This window comes from Sordaria macrospora, chromosome 3 (assembly GCF_033870435.1).
Source record: "Sordaria macrospora chromosome 3, complete sequence".
In the NCBI taxonomy this organism is placed as follows: Eukaryota; Fungi; Ascomycota; class Sordariomycetes; order Sordariales; family Sordariaceae; genus Sordaria; species Sordaria macrospora.
In genome coordinates this window covers 2,550,317-2,567,127 of record NC_089373.1, presented here as the reverse complement: position 1 = coordinate 2,567,127, position 16,811 = coordinate 2,550,317, and the positions used below count along the sequence as shown (strand labels likewise).

The 16,811-nt window shown below is 51.5% G+C and overlaps 6 protein-coding genes and 1 non-coding gene across 7 annotated transcripts; 2 read left to right on the top strand and 5 right to left on the bottom strand.

Annotated features, from left to right (window-relative positions):
* Positions 1-576: 576 nt before the first annotated feature.
* SMAC4_03019 (uncharacterized protein) lies at positions 577-1,912 on the top strand (the record flags this gene model as incomplete). Its single annotated transcript, XM_024655382.2, has 1 exon — positions 577-1,912. Exon 1 carries the CDS (start codon positions 602-604, stop codon positions 1,910-1,912), a length of 1,311 nt encoding a protein of 436 aa, XP_024511277.1. The 5' UTR covers positions 577-601.
* A 142-nt stretch (positions 1,913-2,054) lies between these two features.
* On the bottom strand, positions 2,055-3,260 carry SMAC4_03018 (uncharacterized protein). Its single transcript, XM_003349383.2, has 3 exons — positions 2,738-3,260; positions 2,477-2,660; positions 2,055-2,404 (listed from the first exon to the last, which is right to left on the bottom strand). Exons 1-3 carry the CDS (start codon positions 2,779-2,781, stop codon positions 2,279-2,281), a joined length of 354 nt encoding a protein of 117 aa, XP_003349431.1. The 5' UTR covers positions 2,782-3,260; the 3' UTR covers positions 2,055-2,278.
* A 1,222-nt stretch (positions 3,261-4,482) lies between these two features.
* On the bottom strand, positions 4,483-5,962 carry SMAC4_03017 (uncharacterized protein; the record flags this gene model as incomplete). Its single annotated transcript, XM_066089876.1, has 3 exons — positions 4,483-5,052; positions 5,116-5,633; positions 5,696-5,962. 3 exons carry the CDS (start codon positions 5,960-5,962, stop codon positions 4,797-4,799), a joined length of 1,041 nt encoding a protein of 346 aa, XP_065946492.1. The 3' UTR covers positions 4,483-4,796.
* Positions 5,963-7,194: 1,232 nt separating this feature from the next.
* Positions 7,195-7,791, bottom strand: SMAC4_03016 (uncharacterized protein; the record flags this gene model as incomplete). The annotated part of the gene is made up of 1 exon (XM_003349381.2): positions 7,195-7,791. One exon carries the CDS (start codon positions 7,789-7,791, stop codon positions 7,195-7,197), a length of 597 nt encoding a protein of 198 aa, XP_003349429.2.
* Positions 7,792-8,570: 779 nt separating this feature from the next.
* On the top strand, positions 8,571-8,652 carry SMAC4_13493. The gene has a single exon. It is a non-coding gene; the product is annotated as a tRNA-Ser (tRNA).
* A 782-nt stretch (positions 8,653-9,434) lies between these two features.
* SMAC4_03015 (uncharacterized protein) lies at positions 9,435-12,089 on the bottom strand (the record flags this gene model as incomplete). Its single annotated transcript, XM_003349380.2, has 1 exon — positions 9,435-12,089. One exon carries the CDS (start codon positions 12,087-12,089, stop codon positions 9,435-9,437), a length of 2,655 nt encoding a protein of 884 aa, XP_003349428.2.
* Positions 12,090-13,636: 1,547 nt separating this feature from the next.
* On the bottom strand, positions 13,637-15,551 carry SMAC4_12815 (uncharacterized protein). Its single transcript, XM_024655383.2, has 3 exons — positions 14,716-15,551; positions 14,210-14,652; positions 13,637-14,070 (listed from the first exon to the last, which is right to left on the bottom strand). Exons 1-3 carry the CDS (start codon positions 14,754-14,756, stop codon positions 13,937-13,939), a joined length of 618 nt encoding a protein of 205 aa, XP_024511278.2. The 5' UTR covers positions 14,757-15,551; the 3' UTR covers positions 13,637-13,936.
* Positions 15,552-16,811: the final 1,260 nt, after the last annotated feature.

The following is a 16,811-nucleotide window of genomic DNA, read 5'->3' as shown; positions in this document are numbered from 1 at the left end:
GAAGGAGGCTGCAACTTTCTTCTATCCACTTCTCTCATACACCAAAACAGGAAGAACTGTTCTCCAACCTTTGCTTTGTGTCAGCCACATTGGCTTCATCAACAGCGCGAGCGGGCATTGTTTTTGAAGTCGAGGATGTCCTCACACGGCTTAGATTGGGGCTCAGAACTTCCACTATGAGATCCGGGACAAAGACCCGTTAAAAGCCTCTAAGAATACTTCACTTGAAGGTTCTTTCCCAAGGCTTTCTTTGTCGGCGGGTCATCACAGTTGAAAGAAACAGGACACTAATGGAGAAAGGAGCACGCCCGTGGAACTGAACAATGACTTTGATGAAAGAGCAGGCCTAGTCAAAGTGACAGGAGCAGACGAGTATCAAGTGATACAGTCAGGATCTCAACAATGATCATTGTCCATCGAGGCATTCTTGATGGGCACTTTAGCTTCTCTTGTCGATGAATCCTTTGGATGATAACGACCCATCTCCTCACTTTTGTGGTTTTCCTCAGAAAGTTTACTGTACTACCGTATGATCCTAGGGTAACGAATTGACCCATGAATTCTCTTGTAATTATCAATATCACATAACTTACACCACACAATGGATGCGTTATCACACCCTGGTCGGCTTCAGGTGGTTACTCGAGGAGCCAAGCGAAAAGCAAGCGAATTGCTAGAAAGCATTACCACCATTGCCGAACAACCAACCCGGAAGGCGAAACTACCCTATCTGCCACGGTCCTATCGACCAAGAGTGGGCACCACCAACACCACCACATCCTCCTCCAGTCCGACCTCAACCTCCCCAACGACCAAACAATCCTTCAACCACAATAGTACGTCCCCGATCTCTCCTCGAATTCCTCGTAACCCTCCAACACCCATAACCACCCAACCCCACCACATCCTCCAATCCCACCCCTCTCACACCCGCAAACTCACCCTCCGTACCCGCGGCCTCATCCCACTCCCATTCTCTCCCACACTCAAAGATACGCGTCTTTCCCCAACTTCCCACGCCCTCCTCCTCAAGAAGGCTTCGCACCTCTCACAATTTGGGCCCATCATCCCTCCTCGCGCTTTTCGACGACATAAAGCTACTACGGTAGACGCCACGCTGGCGTTTGCGCAATCGGAAGCTGGTACGGCGTTTTGTATCAGGGAGGATGGATTGCTGTTGACGGCGGCGCATTGTGTGGCGGAGACGACGGGGGTGGAGGCGGTGGGGAGGGTGGTTTGGTTGGTTATGCCGGTGTCAGAAGAGGAAGAGGGTGATGGGGATGGAGGTGATCGGAAGGATGGGCAGGGGGGTTCGGGAGTAATAAAAAAGGGTGGACGTGGACAGTTGGGGAGATCAAGATCAAAGTCAAGGATCATAGGTGCCAGGTGTATAGCGTGGGATCTGGGAAGGGATCTGGCGCTTTTGAAAGTTACGCACGCTCAGCTCCAGCCAGAGGAGGGTGGTAAGATACCTTCTTCTTCCAGGAAAGGGCAAGGTATAGGGAACTTCCCCTGCGTCAAACTACCCCCACCCGGATCAGGTAGAAAAGAGCCCCCCCTCGACATTCCCCTTGTAGCAATCGGCCACCCGGCCGACGAGCATCCGGACGATCCGCCGGGCGTCAAGGTGTACGGGTCTGAACACCGCCGGGTCTTGCAGCTGTCTTCGGGACGATACCTCGGGATTGCGCCAGATAAAGTCAGCAACCCGCAGGATAACTACGATACGGGCGCAATGCAGCATGATTGCTGGACGTGGTGGGGGTATAGCGGCGGACCGGTCTTTGAGCGGGATTCGGGAGTGTTGGTGGGCGTTCATGTGGATTGGAACCCGGAGGAGCCGTTGGTGAAGAGGGCGGTGCCGTGGGTGGCTGTGGAGGGGTTTTTGGAGGAGAATGGGTTTTGGAGTTGATGGGCAGAATAGGATGTATAAATCAGAATACGTAAAGCAAGTCACATAGTAAAGTTCACTTCACGAAAGGAGGAATGGACCGAGATGTGTTTTTTTGACAAAATGTCAAAGCATTCAATTGTCAAAAAAAATTTAAAAAAAAGAGATGGTAATCGGCTAAGTAGATAGCAAGATTACCTGCGCCTTCTCACGCCTGCCAGCCGAAACAGATCCCGAATTCCAATCCCAGTGTCATCCATCCATACTATTGTTACAGCTCCCCCGTCATCCACGGAAAGAGGGGGTCATTAAGTCGTATCCCCATTGCGCCAAAATCATATCAGATAAGATCAGATCAGATGATGGTAAGTCGCAGAAATAGGTCGTTTACTCATCGTCAGCACCAGTGCCGCCAGAAGCCTTGCCGCCCTTGCGACCGGCCTCGCGGGCCTTCTCGGAGCCGGGCTCGAAGCTGCCGCTGGAGGCCTTGCCGCCCATGGAAGCGATCTCGCGCTGTTGTTTATTAGTCAGTCAAAGCTCACTTATCAGTAAGTAGGTGATCACTCGGGACTATTGTCAACATACCTGCTTATCGGGGTCCATGGAAGCGAAGCCACCGCTGTGGCTGGCCTGACCACCCTTGGAGGCAATGGCCTGAACTTCCTCGTGGGGACGGTTGGCGAAGTTGCCGGGGTTGTTGCTCGCGTTGCCGGAGCCGTGGCTGGCTTGGCCGCCCTTGGAGGCGATGGCCTGGACCTCTTCGGTGGGGCTGGAGAAATGAAGCATGTTAGTAAAAGCGTGTTGAGAGTGATGTTGAGCAGATGAATTGGATGATGGAGGACATACCGGTTAGCGAAGTTGCCGGGGTTGTCGTTACCAGTGCCAGCCATTTTGGAGATATTTGTGGAGGGTTTGTTTGTTGACTATGATTGTGATAGTTGTGAGTGGGAGTTTTCGAATTAGTTTGTGCTGTACTCTGTTCATGAGTTGCTTGATGGAGGAGAAGAAGTTATTGCTCGGTTGAGAGGAGGAGGAGAGGGTTTTTATATAGAAGGAAAAGCTACTCTGACCTGAATTGTGTGATGTCAGACGGTTAGATGAGGCTCCATACATCTCCTATCCAGTACGGCGTGAGTGTTTGCTTTCATCTGATCCGCCCCTTTGCCTTCCCCCCATTTTGGAATATGGTGATGTCAACGATGTCAACATGATGCCAAACTGCAGAAATCAGATTCGGATGACAATTGAGTCGATCACAGACGGCAAATGGCAGCAGCTTTCAGGTCAATGACTGTCTTTGAAACGCCCTGATCTCAACAGATTTGGACAGGCAGCAATTCTTCCCGTTTCATCGATCCCATTCCGTGCGGCATCGAGGCAGGAGCTCTCTGCGGAAATTGGAGATGTCAACAATCCAGAGCCGATTTGGAGGTGCCAAGCCTTTCTGCGTTCGGCAGCTTCCTGGCGCCAGCGGGGTCAAGGCAGAAGCACTCTTTGTGAGTGGTCAGGATACCCTTGCAGCCCTGCACTAGTCTACGCGTCATCGCAATGGATCGGCGCGGGGAATAAGCTCCCCCACATCAGCCCCACAGCGGCATCGCTGTGCCTGTCAGTGTCAGCCCCATATCGTCCCAGCTAAAGAAACTCCAAAATATCAGCTCGTCATGACTTCTTTGTTTTGTTTGCAGTCTTTGATTTGATTCGTAACAGAATGAGCAAGACGCACTTCCAAGTTCACGGCGATCTGCATTACTCTGTTTGTTCAGCATGTTTGCTTTCTCGGGGTGCCTCCCTTTCCGCCCTGCCACCTCGTAATGGGTCGATCTGACTTCTGATGTCAGTATATGTAGACACCAGAGACACGTCGACGCGCGGAACCAAGGAAGGCAACACTGCGGGGCTTGATATTGTGAGGCTCACTGAAACTCTCCGTGATGACAAAGGTTTACGGTTCAAACCATCTTTCAGGCTTAATGCAGTTTTCGTTCACCAGATACCAGGCAGTTAGGCTACAACTGCGGTCGAGGAATTGCGCCGAAACGAAGAGCTGAGAAACCTTCCATGGCCACAATATGTGACGATTGATACAATCAACGAAGTGCTCAAGATTCGATGGGTTTCCATTTTTGTTAAGATCGGTCACCAAGAAATCCTGAGTGGGAATGCAGATCAGATCGATGGTTGAGCCGTCAAGGTCTCCGGATCGAATCATTCCTTCCTTCGCATATCAGTGACCGGGGAGTCTGGATCGATAACTCATTTCTTTGTTCTCTTAAGAAGGAGCAAAAGGCTTCGGCGGAAATTGGGCCCCACAACAGACAAGATGTCAGACTACTCGTGTGTCTTTGGAGAGGAAAGAACTATCGGCCTTCGTTAGTCACTCAAAGCCAGTAGACGTCCCGCTCTCCTTAGATCTCTCAACTACCTCATCAGCGACAACAAAGCAATTCAAAGGTTACAATCTAACGTTGGTTAGTTTGTTAGCTCGGCATTTCTAACTCAGAGGACAAACCCCATCATAAACTGTCCCAAGCCTCACGAGAACAAGATGAATGACTGTGTACAAATTGAAAGGGTATAAACAAGACTCAACATGGCAGACACAAGGTAAGGTCAGGCATCAAAACACCTAGGAAGGTTGACCAGAGGTTTCAAGCTAACAAACAAACCAGTATTAGACTATACAAATCTGCCGACCACCTCACAAGCGACAATAAGGCAAATCAGATCTTGGTCTATCGAGAAGCACAGTCCAACGTGTTCAGCTATCCAAAACAACAACAATCATTATTCCAAATGGAAACCGTCCGATCACGTCCTGCACCAACAACTTGCAATTTCCAAAATCCTGAGCCCACGGCAAACTCCGTCATTCGAACCTCACGGAATCACAGTCCCTCCGACTTTAGACCCTGAACTTGGTACCCTTCTTACCCTTGGTCTTCTTCTCGGCCGCCGGCTTTGCGGGAGAAATGCCGGCCGCGACCTCGGCGTGGTGCTGAAGTTCCTTGACCAGGGCGTCGTGCTTCTTCTGCTTCTCGTCCGGCAACACTTCTGCCTTCACGGCCACGACTCCCTCGACCTCCTCCGGCGCATCAGCAGCTCTGAACCCGGGGCAGTTGCCACTGTCCTTTGCAGCAGGCCCCATGCAAACCGTAGTACTGTTTACATTCTGGTCAGAACCTGGTTATCAAGCACACGGGGTATTGTTCAAAAGGACTTACTCCTTGATCCAGTAACGATCGCACGTCTGTCCGGGCTGCTTACGCCACAGGCTGTTCAACTGTCCAACCACCTTGTTGACCTGATCGACCATGCAGCTGACATCGTGGCTGGTATAGATGGACTGCACCGTAGCATGGTATCCAGCCATGACTCCCACCTGGGCATATGACTCGAGCCAGGTTTGCTTAGCGTAGTTGTCTGCGACGCAACTTCCCTTGAGAACGGTATCCTTCCAGTTCTGCGAAAGGGAGTACCAATCGTTGAGCGATGCCCCAGCAACGTGACGGTCAAGGTTATGGCTGAGTTCATGGAAGAACACGGACTCTTTATCGCTGCAGTCGCCGAAGAAGTAGTTGTGGTAGCTGTCGCTGTAGGCTGAGCAGTAGTCTCCTGCAAAGCTGGAGACATAGCCATTCCACTGGCGAGCCTTGATGGGGAGTTGGCCGACCCGCTGCGCAATGGTGTCGATTGTCATGGGCGAGTTGTTGCATCGGCAGACCGTGGTGGGAATGGCGCACTACATGTCAAACTCGAGGTAAGCACAGATCCTGCACCCACAGATAGGTATTCTTGACTTACGTCCGAGTATGTGATATCGTACACTTCGAGATCGTACGGGTTGCAGTAGTTGTTGATGACAGACGTATCATGGCAGAGCTTTGGGACAGTTCCCCATGGCCATTTACTCTTGGTGTAGGATGACCCGACCAGATTTTGGAGTCCGCCAGGCGAGTCCAAGACGTGGAGGCCGTTGAACTTTTCGCCCATCATTTCTGGAGGCCCGTCGGCCAAAACGGCCGGCACGGTGGCTGCAAGCAGCAATGCGAAGAAAGAATACTGCGGCATCTTGCAATGATGTTACAGTACGACAAATATGGCTTTTCGGTCGAGGGAGTAGGCTGCTTGTCGAGCTACGGTTCTGTGTTGGTCGTCGCTTTTCTCTTGGTGATCCCCAGTCCTTCTTATATCCCTTTCCTCGTCATTCGGGTGGGAGTTGGTTCACTAGCATCACTAGGTGTTGACACACACCATCGCAAACCATCACAGCCAACTCTACATGTGTAAGCGACCATCTGAGCCCCAATGTCTCCATCCTCTTTCGAAACAACGGCGTGAATGAGGCGTAATTACCATTCACAGGTGATATCGACCTTGTTTCTACCCCTGCGATGAACTTCGCTACGCCAACAATTCGGCATCATGGCTCATCGGGTTAGGACCCGGCGAACGATTATATGGGAATACAGAAATGTCAACCGTGGATTTTTCTGATTGTAAGCCATCGGCCGGCCATGTTGTCGCCCTTCCGGGCCAATATCTCGGTGTAAGCTGCAAGAAGCTGACCAACATCGCGGGTTCTGAGTAGCCGACCAACATTATAGATTGATTCTGATCAACTTCCAGCGCGATATTGGCCGATAGATCAGTCTCGGCCACCAACCTGGTGACAGTCTTGGGCCTCGCTCACTCATCCCTCTCCCAAAGTTGGCAGACGTCAATATTTCCAAGTCAGATTCAGCGCCGAACGGTCGGTTATACGGCCCATAGACGGCATCTGCCCGATACTGAGACAGAAAGGGGCTTCCTCGAAGGGGGCCCTTGGAAGTCCAGGGAATGGTCGACGATATGAGAAGTTGGCGCCCGTGGCAGCCTAATAAGTTCGTATCGAGCGGAAATACCGTCAACCAAGCCGAACGCAGAGACTGATTGCCAGAAGTCATTGATTCATTTCTGGTGTTCCAGATGACAAGATCTCTTGTTAGGGTCTGAGGCGCTGAGGCTGAAGTGCGCATGGTGGGTCACAAGCTACGGACAATTAGCCGAACGGGTATCGCTTGTCGCACAAAGGCTGTTATACCATTCGATATCCGATGCCGAGTACTTTCATATCTAGGGCGCTGAGGATTGCTCTCTAGGCTTACCGCGCAAGTTATTGCCTATGTGTTTCTCAAAGTTGCAGTCAGGCTCGAAGGTTCATAGTCTTGTGAAGAAGAAACACGGTTCTCAATTAACAGGCGACGGCAGGTATTCGGAAGAGCATCCTATCATTTTATGTACGTGCTAGCATAATATTTCCGTCACCTAGCCGCCGAATGGGGAAGAGTCCCTTTGCTGCCACACCTCGTCTCCCCGATAGTCCTTCCCATAGACGTGTCCACCCAGTTTCCCTCTTCCAGCTCACTGCCGGTTATCAGCCGATCATCGCCCGGCTCAGAAAACAGCACGTTTTCTTTGCCACAGGGCCAGTCATACTCACTCCAGCATTTTTTATATGCCCAAGGGAAAAAGCCGTCTTCGCAAAGTATGTGGACCTCCTTCAAGTTCTTACAGGCTCCAAGCGATGCCCTAGCAGCCACGTCCTCATAAGCCCAGTCCCACAATTCGTATCTAAGTTTAAGCCTCTGTATCGACGCCGCAGCAGGCCAGAACTTGCCGAGAAAGTCTTGGTATCCCACATCGATCATGTCGATCTCCAGGTTCAGCCAGACGTAGCGGCTCTCGCCGCCCTCCGGCAGGATCTCAAGCTCGGAGAAGGTCTTTTGTACAGACCGAGATTGCGGGCTTCTCGGCAGCTCTGTATCGGTGCTGGCACCGGAGTAGGCGACCGCAAGTGCTGGCTCCATAGCTTCTTGGGCTCGAGAGGGTCCTCGAACCTCTCCAGATCGAATACCCATGGTGGCAGAGCTAGCCGCGGGGGTCTATTGATCGATGTCTCCCTGTGGAAGAAGTCAATTTAACGAAGCGAGGCTCGACGGTGAGTTCCCATACCCGAGCACGGAGCTCCCATGGGAGTTTGGGGAAGAGAGGGAAAGTCGTGGCGGCCATGCTTGCTTGCTCGGACTCGATTGGGGTTTCTGTTGTCGTCTTGTCGTCTTGCCCCTGTTTGGCTGCTGGAGGCACCATCGGTCCCTGGTTCAATCGTGTGAACTGTTCGCTTATTAGCACATATGGTTTGAGTCTGACAGTGGTGCGCTGCAAATAAGTGATCTTTCTCACTTCGGAATCCGTGGTGTTGATTATGGGCCTGCCTTGTTTAGGAACCTCGGATTCACGAGTGGGTTCTTGATATGCCGGGCTTTGTTTGTCAGATGACAGGTACAAATAGAAAACTTATGAGAGAAAAAGATATCATCCTGATAATGGTTCGTGAAGTGTTGAGGAGATGGCGCAGGCTACTTGTAAGAACCCTTTGCCAAAATGCCAAGAACCCACTAACCAGGCAGCAGTAGGCAGTAGTAGTACTAATCCCGATGTTGACTGCTCATTTCCTTGAAGCCGGTGTGCAATCCCTACTCGATAGTAAAGCGCTTTGACGTCAATTAGCAAAAGGCCATGCCCCTTGAAAACGAAAAATATGGGAAAAGAGATGTGTTGTCAAGGTCATGCAGCAATATTCGCATATTGAATATAAGCTCTGGCCCAGGGTAAATCTTCCATCAAACAAAAACCATTCGGCGTGGTGGCAGAGTGGTCTAATGCGCAAGACTAGAAATCTTGTTCCTTCGGGAGCGTCTGTTCGAATCAGGCCCACGTCGCACGATGACCATTGTCAACTTCTTTTTTGTCTTTTTCTTTCTCATGCTTTCATGATTATGGGTTGCCATTACCTTTTTTTTCTCGTTTGCTTTTTTTTTTTTCCTCTTTGCTTTTCACAAATTCTGTCACGACTTCGCGATGTTGTTAGGTCATTTGCTAATACTGGAGTCAGGATCGGTGCACTTTTTTCAGGTGAGTACACTTGTCTCCTTTTGTTGCTGGTTTGTTTTTGTAACTTGATATCCAGAACAAGGACTAGTTGTAATGACTAGGTACGGATGTGAAAGGTATTAAGAAAGATTGGACATAAGTTTATCAAATTTCCCAACGGCATGTGCGAGGGAAGACTATGCCTTGGTTGTAGAGTAAAACGGTTCAATTACTCATATAAATGCCCGGGAAGTTGACCAGAGGGTTCGGAGCCAACAAATAGACAGGTATTAGATTGTATTCTTCAATGTCATATCTTGACATACAACACAAGGTTTGACCATAAATGCACACCAAGTATTCAACTATAACTGTTAAGAACGGTTCAATGGGGTATAAATAGGCATGTCTACATCAATGAGCCAAGTACTTGATCCGTCAAGACCAACGGTTCATACCGCTGTCCCGAAACCCCATGTACGGATGTATCCAACAACAAAGTGATACAATAGCTAGCTTCAAAAGAAATCCCGACAACGCCTGTAAGTGCAACAAACACAAAAACACATTTACCTCCGCTATGCATTAGTCCTCCATCACACAGCGTACACCACATGTGGGACACACGTCATCATCGTCGAGTCCTACACCGTTCCCCAACTAAGCAAACGTCCACTTCCTCGCCATGTCTCGCATCGAAGACCGACGTGCTGAAAATCGTGGCACTAGGGTCACCGGTAGGGTCACCACCAACATGCCGTCCTCTTACCACTGTCGTGGTTCCATCTTCCCACTTTCCATCTTCGTCCTTCTTGCAAACCAGACATTCACCACTCTCATCATACTCCGTCTCATTACCCCCCGTTATCCCCGACAACGGCCCCGAAAACGTGACTCCCCCCAAAGGAACCTGTCTACCCTCGTCATTGTGCTCACACACCCCGCCCAGAGTAGGACAGAACGGCAAAGCCATGTGATCGGTACCAAGCATTTCCGTCTTGAGTTCGAGCGTGAAGATGATTTCGCCCAGTAGTCCAACCGGAGACTGAGCCTGGGGCTCATGCTGCACGGGCTTTTGTTGTTCATCACCGTGATCGGTGTCGAGGCCACCAAGAACATCACGAAGAAGCTGTTTCCTTTCGGCAATGTCGTCGTGCTGGACCAGCAAGGCGATGTCCATGTCTTCTTTTGCGTAGTAAGCGAGGTGGTGGGCGCGGGGTGGGTCGCGGGTGCAGTATTTGAGGGAGGGAAGTTCTATCTCGGGTTCGGTATCGTTTTCGTCTTCGGTGTCGGTATCGGTGACATCATCGTTATCCTCAGGATCGGATAAGGACTTGAGATCGAGCAGCGTCATGTTGAGACAGCCACCTGGCGCTTCCGCGCTGGCATGGCTACGGTCGAGAATGGTGAAATCGAGTCGCTCGCCGGCCTTGGCCGAGTAGGAGAAGATCTTCTTGGAAACCTCGGCGTTGAGAATGTCTCCGATGGCCATGCCCGTGGTGACGGGTATGGGAAGCGCTTCGCCCTCGTCGGTGTCGCCGGCGCCCGAGCCGTCGGTGACGGTGAGACCGCGGTTGGTGACGAAGTCGATGAAGTCCTTGGCTCTCTGCTCTCCGTGGTGCATGTTAAGGAAGGAGAAGGTCCCGCCTGTCTTGAGCACGGAGGAGATGACCCCGTTACCGGGAAGGCACTCGACTGATGATGCATTGCTGCGGGCGAACGATTGGAGGGGCAGAAGCGGCGGGTTGATGCACCCATAGTGCACGCGGATATCCTCGCTTGATGCCCTCTCGATCTGCTGCAGCACTTCGTGGACATCGTCTTCATCCTCAATGCCGGCAGTAAGCAGGAGGATGGCGCCTCGTTCGGTGTGTTCTCCGTCCGGCTTTGCCCTCAGGATCTCGTCAATAGCCATGGAAAGCCCGACGCCGATATCGGCCTTTCCGTCATGGATCGGGGCCGTCATATGGGCGGGCAGGCGAGTTGTCGTGTTCGGGGGATGGTGGACGTTTTCGTTGAACGGTCTCATTGTGCCGTTGGTCCAGTGGATTCCCTCCAGGTTCAGATAAGCCGGGCTCTCCATGGGATAGACCACCCGTGCGCTCTCTGCGAACTCCACGACCGTCATCATATTGTGCAGACCACTGCTGGTCTCCATCTTGACAGCCAAGCTCATCGCCACCTGCCTCTCCAGCTGCAACACCCCGTTCTGTCTCGCCTGAGTAGACAGATCAATCACGACGGCCACACTACGCGGTATGCAGTCCCTGACCGGATCGTCCCTGACCAAGGCGCAGATCATCAAATCGCCCTTTTCCGCACCGTATATATCCCGCAACTCCTCCCTCAACGCCTTCCAAGCATTGCGCGAATCCTCCACCGCGGCCATGACCGCTCTCTTAAAGTTCTCCTCGCTCGCCTTCTCCGTCCTCGGCGTACCGGGCCCAATCTCGCCAAATGTTCCATCAAGATACACCACCCCGTGGTCCTTGTTCATCGTATGATGCGATACCCTCCCCTCGCAATTGCTCCTCCCCGGGGTCGCATCCGGCACCACGAAGCAGCCCGTACTCAGATTCCTCGGCACCAGTTCCCTCGGAATCTCCCCGTGGGCGCGCAGGTCCAAAAACGGTGCGGTATCGTTTCTCCCCAAGCCCGGCGGGTTAGCCACGCCGATAGGCTGCGACGCATCGTGCTCGTCAGCCCAGTTGCTGTGCGCATAAAAATCCTGTACACCGTGCAGGGCACGACCCAATGCCTCGATGGTGGCGCACTTTGCGCGCGCAAACGTGTTGATGTGCAACGGGGAGAAGGCAAAGCGACAATCACCGCCGGCAAAGGGCGACAGGTCGACCATGTCCCTGCGAATGCGCAGCTGGCCCTTTTTCTGGAGATGCGCGCTCCCTTCTGCGTTGGTCACCTCCTCGTCCAGCTCGATCAGGTCCGTGGCGCTCTTCCACGCTTGCTTGAACCGGCCGCGGATGTGGTCCACGCACGTCTGCAATGCCTGGGTTGCCTGCTCGCGGGTTCGGGGGTAGCCGGGGATATCGATAAAGTCGGCATCGTCGCAGTGGGCTTCGGGACCTTCGGGAACCGGGTCGAGCGTGTCGGGGGCGCCGACGGCACCGTTGGTGCCGCCTCCCGGGATGGGGAAGCCTTGCACGTCGAAGTGCGTACCGGCTAGCTGGTCGAGCGAGCGGGGTTCGAAGCAGATGCCGTCGGATTTGACGTTGATGATATTGCCAGTGCTCGCGCCGGGACACTGGAAGGCCAGGCGGGTGATCATTTCGTGCTCATTGTGCTGGCCGAGCACGATGGGCTCGTTGATGGTGCCGAAGGAGTGGACGCATGTTGTAAAAATGGCGAGTTGAAGGAGTGTTGTTGCCAGCGCATTTGCGGCGCTTTCAGGGCGCCTAGGGACAAAGTTAGTCTAGGCTTGTATGAGAAGTAAACCCTTGGTAGAGTAACTGAGGTTGGGGTTGGGCTTGAGAACGTACGTACCGAAGAGGTCCTAACATGTCTCAAAGAGCGGTTTATGATATGAGAACACACGAGTAACCGAAAGTTCGTGCGACCAAATAAATCCATGTTATGCAGAGCTCGGACGAGTTGGGCTGGCACAGAGTTTGAGATCACCTTGTCATCCCTTGTCTGAGCCGCGACACGTGTTGCTGATGAGTAGACAGACCGAAAAAAAGAAAAGACTCGGGAAGAGCGAATAAGGAGTACTTTGATCCGACTTTGAGAAAACTCAATGGAAACAACGCAGTCCAAGTCTAGAGAAGAATCTGGGACATAAAGGAGCAACCTCGACTTTTCAAGGTATGACAAAGCCTTGGTTTTTGGGTCAAGCGACCCGGCAGGCGGATAATGGTGGGACATGAAATGTGCGGGAGTCTTCATGGCCACTGGCTAGAAACAGCCGTTGCACGTGGATATGCCGGTCATTGACTTGACATGTGGCTCCGATGATCAGGTACCATTTCCCTGCCAGGAGCCCTTTTTAGTGGTGGTAGTGCCGGGCACTCCGATGTTAAGCTTCCAGTTTACGGCTTGGAACTATGTAGCCAAGTTTTGCTATTTTCTCCATTCGTCTTCATGTTCTTCGTTGCAATTGTTTACCGCAAAGTTCCAGATTCGGTATAGTGGAATCTAGACCCCTATGACGTATGCGACAATGCCTCATCATTCTAGTGTACGGTTGCACACAGTTCGTTCGGCCAAGTGTTTCTGGGCACGTGAAAGCGAGCTGGGAGTTAACTACTTTGCCGCCCCGAAATTAAGAAAATCGGGCGCCGAAGAACAGAGATCACCGGATCGGATAGGGCGCTCCGGACCGGCCTTCGAAGACCGAGTGGGTCTGACACCGGGTGTAAGTTGTTACACGGTATGGTATGTACCAAGTAGCATTTTCAGTCCAAATGATCTGATCTGATAAAGTTCAAGATGGCACTGGATTAATCGGGCTCTGAATAGACAACAGTAACCCCTCTCTGGGGTCACCTCTTGTCAGCGAAACATTACTCCTCTTATCATCTCGTGATGGTTCGGGTTGGGTTGAAGCGATGCGATGACATCTGAGGCAAGGCGAGGTATACAGAATTAGACAGCAATAATACATTCGGGCTAAACATTCAAGGGGCTTTTGCCGCCTCCAGGATGTTGTTGGTTCCAAGAGACTGTAAGGGAGCGGTTGAGTTAGAGGTCCTTAGAACTAACACAACACCCTTTGGAGATATAAGCCACAACAGACAATACCTTTAGTGAAACTACACCAACGGGCTGAGTTGGTTCTCTGGATAAGACTTATATTACCAACATGAATACCACGGTCCAACTAACAATCCCTTGGCCTAACAGCGCCGCACCTCATTTCAGCTACACGAACAGCCCTAGTCCCCTACCTGAATACTATATTTCAACGACATGGGTACCATGTTCCAACAACGTCGTAGCTTGATTGGAGAACAAAGAAAGCGTTATCCAGGCTTCCCCCCTCCTAGCAATCTTCTTGACGAAGATCAGTCCTTTCCATCTCTTGTTATTGATTTGACCTTCGACAATGAACCCCCGCTCCTTAAGTATCATCAGGTTTATGTCCGTTCGAGCGAATACTCCCCGGCCCCACCCTCCTCACCAAAACCTGATAAAAGGCATTGTCCGCCGTCCAGCAGCATTAGTGCTAATCAGGCCCGAAACCGAAGGTTGAATAGGTCCAATAGGTTGACCGCTCGAGATCGAAAGAACCGCGCTCGACGTTCCGTTCCCTGTAGATCCATCCAGTCCAGCAGACCCAGTTGTTAGCGAATTTCTTTCTCCTTCCATTATGATCCTCACTCTCTAACCACCAGCCGAATTGCCCCAACCAACGAAGGAAAGCGCAAAAAGAAAAGAAAAAGGACTCACCAAATCCACCCCCTGTTGTTGTTGTTTTTGTTGTTGTTATTGTCGCACCCACCCCATTATCCTCCGAACCCGAACACCCTCCGGCCTCCGACACAACCTTATATAACGTCTTACACCCGCCCGGCAACGCATCACACCCTTTTTCGCATCCCCACGACTGGAACACCGTCATCGGTGGGTTCGCGCACGTGCAGCCTACCGTGACGGTCTTCTCGGTGACGCAGTCGATGGTCATGCAGGTTGAGCAGACGCTGGCCGTCGAGATGATAATGGGACACTCGGAGACGCGGCCGGTCGGCACGTCGGTGGGCTCATTGTTTGTTGTAGTCCCCACTACCGTTGTTGCTGTGGGTTGTGGTAGGAGAGGGTTGGTGAGCGGGGTGGTAATGATGCTGTTGGTGGCGGTTGAGGTTTGGAGGGATTGAGTTTGGGCTTTTGTGGCTCTGTGAGGGCGAGGAGCGGTTAGGCGACGTGTTAGAGGAGGTTTGTTTTTGATGGAAACTTACAGCGCCAGAGAGACCACGATGAGGCTGGCGAAGGACTGCATCTTTAGGGATAGATGTTGCGAATCTGTATATCGTTTCGATCTTGTTGGCTCAATCGAGGAATTTCGTGGTGCAGACCGTGGAGGCTTGATGATAGTTTGATTGAACTCTGCTAGAAAGACGTTAAAACGATGCGGAATCGGTTATGCCTCTGCTTGTGGCTCTACATGGAAGGCGTTCATGGCCAGTAAGTCTCGGGCTCTAAGCTTATACGTGGCAGGCGCAGTTGCGAACCGTCGTCAAGCGTGTCGTTGCTGTGCCTTTCGAACCCCCAATCATTTGATAGGCAGCTACCAAGGAAGCCCCAAATCTTACATGATTTACTTCAACTCGATCGCTTTGGGCAGCGACATTGGTGATATATTTGAAGCCCCTCATCTGATCGTGAGGCAGTCTGATCTCCGGCGCCCAAGCGCGAGGCTGTACGTCATGGTGAACCAAGTCCGTGACACAGGTAAATCCGTGATACGGAGGGCAACTGCGACCTGGTCCGTTGTAGCAGCAAGCGGCTGAAGCGGGGTACGCTAGAGTTGTAAGTGACAGGCGGGACTCTGAGCTGAACGAGGGAAGGAGCACCTGGCAATAGTTATCAGCTTATTTCAGCTGCGACGTCTGATGTAGATATCGGCATGTCAATTTCGACGACACGCTTCCATCATGTGCTAAGGGAGCGCGCTCTACGCAGTCGTGAAGAACGCCACTTGGTGGCCTTGAGCCGTGACAATGGCTGGATAGTAAATATCCCAATTCAATGCCTGTAGACAAACCCAAGTTGCTATGCGATCTGACACATGCCCGTGTAAGACATGGTAACTCGACGGCATTGTCACACGGAGGACAGCATATTGTGAAGAGCAAACTCACTAAAGACGTGACACTTCGGATCGGCGTTAGCAAATGCCTTGACGTAATATCAGAGACCTACCGTTTCACCTTCGAGGCCGTGAAAGACGTGACACATCCGCGATGGCGTGAATACAATTAGAAGAGCAAGCGTCTCTCACTTGCGATCCCAACTACTACCCGTGGCACAAATTATATGATGGTCCTGTTTCATGGGAGGAGTATGGCGAGCCGGGTTTGTGATGCCATCACGACGATACTGGAAAGACATCTTCTCGAGTAAGCACATGTGATGGTGATAAGGTGAGAGAGGACTTACATATGATTTGTACCACAATGCGCTCGCCTCTTCACATGTTTGAAGGCATCAATCGCGTTCGTTCCTTCACGTTCCCTACCCTTCACCATGTTCTTCCCACCTCATAATTCCACATTCAAGTCAATGATCTTCAGCGGAGAGGATTCCACAAGACATACCGCTGATGACCATCCCATGAGATTCTGAAGCGTCCAGCTGCAGCCCATTTGGTAATCAGAACAAATCTCATTGATAGTCCTACCCCGAAGGTCAGATCGTGATGACCTTCTATTGACCCACTGACATGAAATTTAGAATATCAAACGTTCTGCAATGTAGAGATATAACGCGCAGAGTAACACCTACCACGGCCACAAGCTGACAAGAACGGAACATATGCCGTGATATCCGTCGCAAATGCAGATACCCCTGAGGATGATTGACCCTATCACGTCCCAAACTTCTTGAATCACGCCACGAAAACGGTACGGCGGAGTCCCAGGACTAGCGACGGCGCGGAGAGGCCAATGAAACGAGAGTTTTGCATACAATTGGGAAGAGAAGATGTATCGCGGGGCTTGGCGGGTACAAAACACTGCGGGAACGACGGGGAATTGACGAAATTGCTGATTTCAAGATAAGCATACCCAGTTTGCCTCTTCAGAATAGTTTTTGGAGGCCTCTTCGAAAATACCCTTGTTGTTGTTGTTGTTGTTGTTGTTGGACTGAAAAGCAGAATAGCCGAAAGCACATGTAAGAAAAATACAGCGTAGCCGTTCAACCGGCATGGCTTTGTAACGTCTCTGAAGGGAAAGTGGGCTGTCCTCCTGTGGCTGTTGAAGCATCCACAAGTAACCCTTCCACATGCTACAGCCAGCGTAATTCAGCAAAGAGAGCATTGAACTTCCAACATATC

Excerpts from the sequence above, each read along its gene's own strand:
- SMAC4_03018 (XM_003349383.2), bottom strand. The coding sequence starts at position 2,781 with ATGGCTGGCACTGGTAACGACAACCCCGGCAACTTCGCTAACCG. Across the intron at positions 2,661-2,737 it reads CCCGGCAACTTCGCTAACCG|CCCCACCGAAGAGGTCCAGG; the intron begins GTATGTCCTCCA and ends TCATTTCTCCAG. Across the intron at positions 2,405-2,476 it reads CCATGGACCCCGATAAGCAG|CGCGAGATCGCTTCCATGGG; the intron begins GTATGTTGACAA and ends AATAAACAACAG.
- SMAC4_12815 (XM_024655383.2), bottom strand. The coding sequence starts at position 14,756 with ATGCAGTCCTTCGCCAGCCTCATCGTGGTCTCTCTGGCGCT. Across the intron at positions 14,653-14,715 it reads ATCGTGGTCTCTCTGGCGCT|AGCCACAAAAGCCCAAACTC; the intron begins GTAAGTTTCCAT and ends TCGCCCTCACAG. Across the intron at positions 14,071-14,209 it reads AACAACAGGGGGTGGATTTG|GGAACGGAACGTCGAGCGCG; the intron begins GTGAGTCCTTTT and ends ATGGATCTACAG.